The sequence below is a fragment of the Sinocyclocheilus grahami genome, unplaced genomic scaffold (assembly GCF_001515645.1).
Source record: "Sinocyclocheilus grahami isolate Dianchi unplaced genomic scaffold, SAMN03320097.WGS_v1.1 scaffold233.1, whole genome shotgun sequence".
Lineage (NCBI taxonomy): Eukaryota > Metazoa > Chordata > Actinopteri > Cypriniformes > Cyprinidae > Sinocyclocheilus > Sinocyclocheilus grahami.
This window is the reverse complement of record NW_015505412.1, coordinates 2,928,121-2,938,007: the sequence shown is the minus strand read 5'-3', so window position 1 is coordinate 2,938,007 and position 9,887 is coordinate 2,928,121. Positions and strand designations below refer to the sequence as shown.

The following is a 9,887-nucleotide window of genomic DNA, read 5'->3' as shown; positions in this document are numbered from 1 at the left end:
ATATGAAAAAAAAAACAGTATTTGCAGGTCTTTGCCCTTTCTGATAAAATATGTTGGTTTAAACAAAATACATTTTTATATTATATATTTTTATTATTTAAAAATATATTTTGTATATTAAACTAAAAGAAAATGCATTACCCTCTTGTGTCTATAGGCATGAGTTTGACTCGGAGCATGTTCCAGATCTCACTAAGGACAACTACGTCCAGGACATTCATTCATTGGGATCGCTGTGCAAACTCTACTTCCGGGAGCTGCCAAACCCACTGCTGACCTACCAGCTATATGAGAAATTTTCAGTAAGCATCTAACCACTGCTACAGTACACGGACACACGTATGTTCTGCAACTGTGTAGTAGCAGTATCGGAACAGAGAGGTGATGCTTTGGCATATTTTCCCAGGATGCTGTACCAGCAGCCACTGATGAGGAGAGGCTGGTCAAAGTCCATGACGTCATACAGCAGCTGCCTCCACCACACTACAGGTTAGATGAACGCACAGCATCCTCTACTGATGAAAAAGAGAAGTGCAAATGATTACATCATTCTTTTGTGCTCATTAGGGTGTTGAGTTAATGTGTGACAACTAATGTAAAAATACTTGTTTTTGTTTATATTTAAAGTCATAGTTCATCCATTTGTTCTTATGCTTTGTTTCCAGGACTCTTGAGTTTCTCATGAGACATTTATCACGTATGGGGACTTACAGCGCTGTCACCAACATGCACTGCAAAAACCTCGCAATTGTCTGGGCTCCAAACCTTCTCAGGTGATTTTACTAATACCTTTTGGAAAATTTGTCTATGAAGATGTTATTTGTGTCGAAAAGTTGCATTCATTCAATGTTCCTCATTCATTGCTGCAGGTCTAAACAGATCGAGTCGGCGTGTTTCAGCGGCACCTCTGCTTTCTTGGAAGTTCGCGTTCAGTCGGTTGTTGTTGAGTTCATCCTTAATCACGTTGATGTTCTGTTCAGTCCCAAACTCAGCACTCTGATCCGCCACAGCACAGGTGAGAAATGAGCCTCTGCGATTCTCCTCCCACCAGAATTGATGTTTAGATGAAACTCTACTAATGAGGATCTTAAATGAGCTCATAACTCTAACTTGAATCCATAGGCCACACGACTTTAGCTCGACCCAAGTCTCTACTGGTGAGCTCTCCATCCACCAAGCTGCTTTCTCTAGAGGAAGCCCAGGCCCGAACTCAAGCCCAGCTCATCTCTCCTGTGTCTCCAGACAGCAAGTATATTGATGTGGGAGGGGGGCCTGGCGCCCTGCAGGGAAAGTTTCACACCGTCATAGACTTCCCTTCTGAGAGGTCTGTCAGTTTGTACTGGTTTTAGTATTGTGGTATTTTCATCTTTTAGGAAAATGCAGATGTGAAGTAGTAACTGGTAATTGTTGCTGGTAAATACAGGAAAAAGGGCTCAACCAAAGGGAAGAAGTCTCCTGTGGGAAACTGGTTTTCCTTCTTTAATATGGGAAAGTCCTCTGCTACTGCCAAGCCCAAACTGCACCGTCACCCCAGTGAGCCCAATGAGATGAAAACCACTCCCCTTCCAGGTGCAGCTTTGACTCTCTTTTCAATATCAACCTGTATTCTTTCCAAATCCTTGTGAGCTGCCTAACCTAGAGGGCATTTTAGTCATGATTTTCACACTATATGCAATGCTCACAAGTAATGATGGAACTGTTCATTAGAAATAACTATTTTCTACAATTTAAAATAAGTGTGTAATAATTTAAAATTTAATTTATTCCTGTTGTGGAAAAGCAAGAATTTTTAGCGGTCATTACTCCAGTCTTCGGTGTCACATGATCCTTCAGAAATCCTTCTAATATGCTGATTTGGTGCTTAAGTAAAAAAATTTATTTTCAATGCTGAAAACAGTTGTTCTGCTTAATATTATGAAACATATTTTTTCCTGATTCTTTAAAGAATAGAAAGTTCAAAAGAACAGCATATTTATTTGAAATAGAAATCTTTTGTGGGAATATAAAAGGATCACTTTTGATCAACTTAATTTTAGTAAGCAAGGATGCATTATTAATTTCCTAAATTTAAAAAAAAAAAATCACACTGACCCCAAACTTTTGAACAGTAGTGTAGGTATATGTGGTCAGCAGGATAAAAAAAGAAAAATATAGTTGTTAAACTCTGGCTTACTTTTATAGGTGGAAGAGGAGACAATGGAACACTACGATCTGCTAAAAGTGAAGAATCTCTGTCCTCTTCACATAACTTTGAGGGTAAAAATCATATTTCACTTTTTTCCATTTCCATACTTAAAGGTGTTCTAAGCATTTTTTATACCACTCTCTACTGCCTAACACATAACATTGAAATATGCTTCCTGAGATATCACATCTGTCTCTGTTAATGTGTCTCCGGGGTTTGCTGACATGCTTTTGGTGGTGTGGTTTAGGAGAAAGAGCAACATTACAGAACCTTTAATACAGTTGTTTCCATTGATTTGTCAGCTGTTTTTCAGTTGTTACTATATATTCATCCATGGGCTGATCTCTGATGTTTTGTCTCAGGTGGATCACATATCTATCGTCCACGTAGACCGCTCTCCACCAGTGATGCTTTATCAATCTCCTTCAATGAGGAGCTGCTGGACAGCAGATTGACTGGAGACTCCCGGTCCAGTCTCAAAGACCACAAGAAGGACACCGTTTCCTCTTCCTCTTGTGTGCCAGCTCTAATATCTCCACCCCACCCTGCAGCAGATTCTGAGTTTATAGGCATAGCCTCCTTAGACATAGACCCATTGGCCTTTCAGTCCACACAGCTGGTTGATCCCACTCTATCTGAAAGTAAGAAAAGAGGCAGTCGCAAGAAGGTGGGAGGCAGCCACACAGAGTCAAAGAATTCTGACAAAGTCACAAGTCCCTCCCAGCCACCTGATATTATCCCACTGCGCTCAGAAGAAGTGCCAGTCACCTCAAGTAATCTGGAACTGGGCAGCTCTAAGACTGGCCATGAGAGCACCGCAAAGAGCTCAGTGGTAAAGAGTAGTACTGTGTCCTGTCCATCTGACATTATGTCCCTTGTGAAAAAGCCCAGTGTGTCCACAAAAGGTGGTGAAGGCCATCAGCGTTCTGCAAGCTTTTGCAAAGCAGAAAGTAGATCCGCAGATGTCAGGGAGCACAGAAGAGCAGACTCAGGTCAGCACCATTCTTGTATTCATACTATATAATAAAATTATCCATATATTTATATAAAGTAACATATGTTCCACTACAAGTGCCATCCACAAAAATGGCCAAACCCAACACTCATTATTTTGTTTACTCTCCTTAAAACAGTAACTGAAGGTGTTAAGCTGTTAATTACAGAAGTAAATAAATTAAGAGCTTTGTATATTTTTACAGCCCTAATGTGTTTCAAAATATTGTACTTTTGTTTTGTTAGTTTAACTTTGCAAAATCAAAACTTTTCCCCCTGGAACCAACTTAAGGGTATGAATACCCCTTGCTGGGAATGTTTGCAAGAGAAAACTAACAAATGTTAGCTATAGCATTTTACCTGAAGGAATATTTTGGGATAGAGACAGCTAATAATGTCATTGAGAGAAGCCAACAATGTTATCACAGCTAGCATTTGACCTAACGGAATATGTGGAATAGGATATTTAGGACCACCAGAAAGTAAAGAAAGTTTGAATTTAACCACACTTTCAAGTTGTATTTTAGCCCTTTGTTCCTCTATTTAAAAGTATGTTGGTTTGTTTTTCTCCATCTAGGTGCAGTGACATTTGAATGCACGCCTGGGTTAGTGAGGTCTGTGTCTCTCATTACTCCCCAGCCTGCAGTAAAGAGTGCTGCTCGTATGCTTGCTCTAGCGCTAGCTGAATCTGCCCAACGGGCCACTCGACTCAGCAAACGTTGGAGCTCTGAACCTCCCACACCTGTTTCTCCCGTTCATCATCAGAACCCACTCTTCACACTTCAATTTCCTCCTCCTCTACATACATCTGATAGAGAGGAGCGGTATGTGTCTAGCAGGACCTTCCCAGATCCTTCAAGCACCATGTCTACTGAGAGCCACACCGATGCAGGCAGCCTACGCAGCACCTGCGCCTGCCATGGCAGTGAGAGTGGACTAAGCTTTTTTGATGGTTGTGATGCACCAGCTGGTGGCCAGTGCACCCATGTGCCCTGTCAGGATTTCTCTCCTCACAGAGGTCCTGAGATTCAGCGGGCTCCAGAGAGCCAGACAACTATGAGAGATAACATCCGCCATGTTGGAGTTGGTACAGATGGAGGTGGATCAAGCCTTGATGAGGAGATGGAGGTACATGGAAGTTTACAGCCAACTCCTTCAGAGAGATTCTCTTCTTTGGATAGTCATTCAGCCATTGAAGCGCTGCACAACAAGCAGGCTGCTAATGCTGCCAACTTTCGAGCCATATTGGCAGAAACGTCCATGCCTGCTTCAGTGCACGAAGTTCTTCCACAAGCTTCAAGTACTCCACCAAGTGTGGTGTATCAGTACAAACCCAGAGACCAAAGGTCTGCTTACTCCCAACAGTGGTCGAGTCCAGTTGGGCAAAGCACCCCTTATTATCAGCCTGACGATGGGCGTCCCCATCCCAGAGTTCTCTCAAGAAACTACTGCAATACCCTTGCGCCACGATCCCTGCACCAGTCCATTAAATATAAGGGTCAACGGGAAGACTACTCCTCAGTCGGTCTCCATAAACATAGAGGACCAAGGTATCCGCCATTGGATGGAGCCTCTGTCTACCCCACCATCCGCAGGGTGCGGTCAATGCACACTCCACCAGAGGACAAGTTTTTCTTCCTCCAGCGTCAAGGTAGCCAGAGCAAAGCTTACCAAAAACCACCACCATCGGACATCCAGCAAGTGCGACCCTACTTTGAAGATGGGAAGGTTCAATATAGGTACAGCCCCTATTCAGAGGCTCGATACAATCAACACAGAGAGAACAGTCATGGATACACTCTCTCTTACACGCTCCGCAAACTGCCCTCTCGTTCATCAAAGGTGATGGGTAATACCGAGAACTACCACAAGCCTCTACGCAACCTCCCGGTGAACAATGAGTCTGATTTCATGACCAGAGATGTCGGTCTCCAGCCAAGAATGAAGAACCCTTCACTCTACGAGGCTTTTAATTCTGCTTTATCTGATCGACATTTCAGTCAGTCCATTAAGCAGGAAAATGCAGCCAAAGAAAGGCTGTTGGGTCCAGTTGTGTCCCAGCCCCATCTTGTAAGAGGCGACCGTCAGTGCCAAGAAACAATGCACACTAGAAGCAGGTCAAACTCTGGGAAGGAGATGCTGATTTCAACTGAAGGGGCTGATGGGAAGTACAGGGTGACCATGGTGTCCCATTACTCCCCAGAGCACCCACTTTCTGAGCCTGGTATGCCGGTGCCCTCAAAGTCAGACAGGCATGGCAGTGGGCAGGGAGCCAGATCAGCTCTTAAAATGAAGCAGAGTCGATCCATGCACAACTATCCTCAACACAGGCTCGAGTCCATAGCACTGCCACGCAACCTGACCCTCCATAAGGAATACAGCTGCCCTGACTTCAAACATACCAGGTCCAGTGATAGTTTCGGTGTTGCAAACCGCAACCAGGACAGGCTGATGTATAAGACTCTCAGCAACTCTAAAGAAGACTACCAGTACATTCGTACAATAAGCAGGGACCCTCAGAGGTCTAAGAGATCGCAGAGTGTTAAAACACGCCATCCAGCTGGTCAATCGAAAATGACTCTGGAGCGAGACCACATACTGTCATTCTCTTCCCAAAGTAGGACAAGAACTCACAGTATGTTTGTGCCATCTCGCTCAGACTATTCCGAAAGCTATGTATCCATACATCCGAAAGCCCCTAAGACCAGCCGAGCTAGTTCGGGTGTTTTCCCAAACTACGGCTGCATGCCGCTTCATAGTAACAAACTGTATTCCACAGCTGTGGGCCACACAGGTTTTCATCAGACAGAGCTCAGACCCGAGATGCAGATTTATGCCGAATGACAGATTTTTAATAAATAAATAAATGCCTAAAATAAATTAACCAGAAATATATGACCTCTGCAGGGCAGTGGTTTTCTATTGTTAATCAGATAAAAAATAATCTTTAAAAAGATTAAAATGCTTTATTTGTTCACTGAAGGGTGTCTTTCACTGTATGCACTGCATACTCTATATGTTACAGTAAATTTAGAAATTTCACTCAAAGAATATGATAATGGGTTATGACTACTCTGATTTGTTAGTGTGTTGTGTTGTCATTTTGTTACTAGAGCTCAGAGTTTGCAAAAAGTACACAAAATATGATGTGAGAAAAATTAACAAAGGTTTAAAACTGCATGCCGCTTCATAGTAACAAACTGTATTCCACAGCTGTGGGCCACACAGGTTTTCATCAGACAGAGCTCAGACCCGAGATGCAGATTTATGCCGAATGACAGATTTTTAATAAATAAATAAATGCCTAAAATAAATTAACCAGAAATATATGACCTCTGCAGGGCAGTGGTTTTCTATTGTTAATCAGATAAAAAATAATCTTTAAAAAGATTAAAATGCTTTATTTGTTCACTGAAGGGTGTCTTTCACTGTATGCACTGCATACTCTATATGTTACAGTAAATTTAGAAATTTCACTCGAATATGATAATGGGTTATGACTACTCTGATTTGTTAGTGTGTTGTGTTGTCATTTTGTTACTAGAGCTCAGAGTTTGCAAAAAGTACACAAAATATGATGTGAGCAAAGGCTTTTAAAATTTGTCATAGGTGCAATATATAGGAGCCACTGCCTTGTGTTTTTGGAAATTAACAAAGGCTTTTAAAATTTGTCATAGGTGCAATATATAGGAGCCACTGCCTTGTGTTTTTGGGTGAAGTTTTTTGTCAATGACATCAGCATATATGGGCTGACTTTTAAAGAGAACAACTATATAAGGTCATAATCTCCCCAATCCCCCAGAAGTTTTTCCCTCTGCATTTTAAAATCTTGCACTTTATAGTTGGTTTGTGTTTTATGTAACAACGGGCACTTTAGACATATTTTCCTTTTTTTTTTTTTCATCATGTTAACTGAGTCAAAGATGTGGGTGAGCTTTCATCTAAACCGTTCATTTGAGCGGTAGTAATCATTACATGGTTACATATGGGATATGCTGTTCTGATCAACTGCTGTTTTAGTTTTTAACAAGTGTACTGTTCTCTAATTTAGTTGATTTTATGCTATTTTTATGTTTACTTTGCTTCACTCTCATTAAAGTTATTTATTCAAAATCAAGACATGTAGCCTACCCTTGTTGCACCTAATATAATCAGTGCTTAGACCATCATGTTTTGTTTCTTTGACAAAAGCCTGCAAATAATTGCTGAATTATAAGCATATGAAGACAGACTGCTTTCTTTTATCGGCTAGACTACTGTTGTTCTAAGGTTTATTGGGCAGTCTTTTTGTTATACCAAACACTTGCACCCTAAAGCATTTTAATCTGACTCTTCAAGTCAGGAAGCTATATTACTAACATATAGTCCTGTTATTGTTCCGTTTTAATGAATTTTTCATTATTCATTCACTTTAATGGCTCCGGCACTGGTTACTATATTTGAGTCCCCTGCAGGTTTTGCACAGTGAACAGCAGAGGGCGATGTAGCACTGGAGAACATAAATGATATTTCTGCATTGAAGTTTCCTCCATATGTGTTAACGTGAGGGCACATCAAAGGTTCAGAGGCACTAGGTTTCTGATGCAATACAATTATTATTTCTGCAAGACTGCGCGTATTGTATATTATCCCAGACATTTTGGTTTTAAGGTTTTGAACTGTCAGGATGTTGGCATGAACGAAACTAAGGTGGTGACTCGTGGGACACCGAAGCGTGGCGGATGCTATATTAGACGCTAATTGTTTTTACTTTGTGTCAGTCAGAAGGGATTGAATTGAACCGGAACCAAGTTGTCTTGCCTTTCTGTGGTTTAAAAATGCTTTAAAACCCCTTTGCATTTAAACCATATTTAGCTTCTACATAGCTACTAGTTTCTAAAATCTGAAGTTCACTTGGTAAATCTCCAAAACTTCTTATCTGGCTAATTCTGAAGGCAAACAAAGGATCTTGTGTTTGTGCCTTTGTTAAAACCATATGCACATATGAGAGAATCACGCAATAAGAGAGGGAATCTCATGAAACCTGTCATTTTCAGCTCATGCTTTGCCCAAAAAGAAATTACACTACTGGTGAAATGGTTTGAGTAGCTACTATTTTTTAAGTTTTTGAAAGATATCCTTATGCTCACTAAGCCTGCATTTATTAGATCAAAACAACAACATTGTGAAATATTATCACAATTTAAAATATGCTTGTATGAATAAATGTAGTTATTCCTGTGATGGCAAAGCTGAATTTTCAGCATTACTGCAGTGTCACATTCAAAAAGCATGCTAATATCCTGATTTGCTTCTCAAACATTTTGTATTATACATTTTGAAAACCATTTTTGCTGCTTAATATTTTTGTGGATATACAGATGCATCTCAATAAATTAGAATGTCGTGGAAAAGTTCATTTATTTCAGTAATTCAATTCAAATTGTGAAACTCGTGTATTAAATAAATTCAGTGCACACAGACTGAAGTAGTTTAAGTCTTTGGTTCTTTTAATTGTGATGATTTTGGCTCACATTTAACAAACAATGATTTCTGAAGGATCATGTGACAATGAAGACTGGAAATAAAAATAAAATATCAAAATAAAATAAAATAAAAAAATAAAAATAAAATAAATATTTTTTTTTTTATAAAAAAAACGATATTTCCCCCCCCTATGGTTTTGGGCTGAAATGTGACCTGAACATGTTCTTGACAGGTTTTGTGAGATTAACCTGGATATATTTGACTCCAAAAATTCCTTTAAATGCAGGTCAAGTTTCTTTCTAGAAGAAATCATGTAAATTCATTCTGTTTTATTCCTCAACTCTGATAAAAGAGCACTCGGAATGATTATCTATTTACCTGAAATAACATACAGAGTTAGCAAAAGACTAGCACCAACGGCCTCAGAGTTCAAATAGTCATTTTATTAATGTGCCCTCAAGTGACCAAACCAATGCTGACAGACAGTTAAAGAGACAAACTCTTACCTTTGCCCTTTGCTGCTGTGTTCCGTCATTAGTGTTAAACGCTGCTATTAGAGTGCAGAATAGAATCCATCTGAAGTGAGCAGGGCCAACGTTTAACCAACATCACTGATGCCCAAAAAGGCATTACAATGGGACTAAAAACATGTAAAAAGCAAGTTCTAGCAGGGAAGTTCAGATATGCCGTATCACAGTCTGCACTGATCAGTTGTTACTTGCCTTGAACACACACACACACACACGTTTCATCCTGATTATACATTTGAGATTGTACCTCTGGCTTTGGCATCTGCATGCTGATGGCTTGATTATCTATGACGAACTGAGGTCTGATTCACATTTTTACCCACGGTGGAATAACTCAGTTGCAAATGCAGGGGTCTGATTTGCCTTGACACCTGGAGTGAAAATCTATCAAGAAAAATTTATTTAAGTTGACAAACCTCTGAAAACTATTCATCTGCATTGTTTATGTAGTTTGTGGTAATACAATAAAGTAGAAAAGAGTAGACCTGAATATTTATAACTCTGTGCTGCTGTCCATTTCAGCCATTTAGCCAGATGTCGACTGATATCTCTGTATGCCAGGGCTGAGCACTGCCTGCCAAAAGGTTAAGGGATAATGGATAAATGATGGCCATTTCTACCAGAGGTTTAATATATGGCTAACGTTTATAAAAGCACTTTCCATGAATAGGGTGTATACTTTGGTGTCCAGTTATTTTTTTCAAAGCATTAGA

The 9,887-nt window shown here is 40.1% G+C and overlaps 1 protein-coding gene across 2 annotated transcripts in view; it reads left to right on the top strand.

Annotated features, from left to right (window-relative positions):
• LOC107597520 (rho GTPase-activating protein 32-like) overlaps window positions 1–7,501 on the top strand; it is a 16,365-nt gene extending 8,864 nt beyond the window's left edge. The window contains exons 12-21 of one of the 2 annotated variants that reach the window (XM_016288618.1): window positions 158–302; window positions 407–489; window positions 666–773; window positions 870–1,015; window positions 1,123–1,324; window positions 1,424–1,569; window positions 2,182–2,256; window positions 2,548–3,177; window positions 3,756–6,345; window positions 6,836–7,501. In XM_016288618.1, the coding sequence (XP_016144104.1) occupies window positions 158–302; window positions 407–489; window positions 666–773; window positions 870–1,015; window positions 1,123–1,324; window positions 1,424–1,569; window positions 2,182–2,256; window positions 2,548–3,177; window positions 3,756–6,022 (3,802 nt within the window). In that variant the 3' untranslated portion in view covers window positions 6,023–6,345; window positions 6,836–7,501. The other variant, XM_016288617.1, reaches the window with a different exon arrangement.
• The last annotated feature ends 2,386 nt before the right edge of the window (window positions 7,502–9,887 follow it).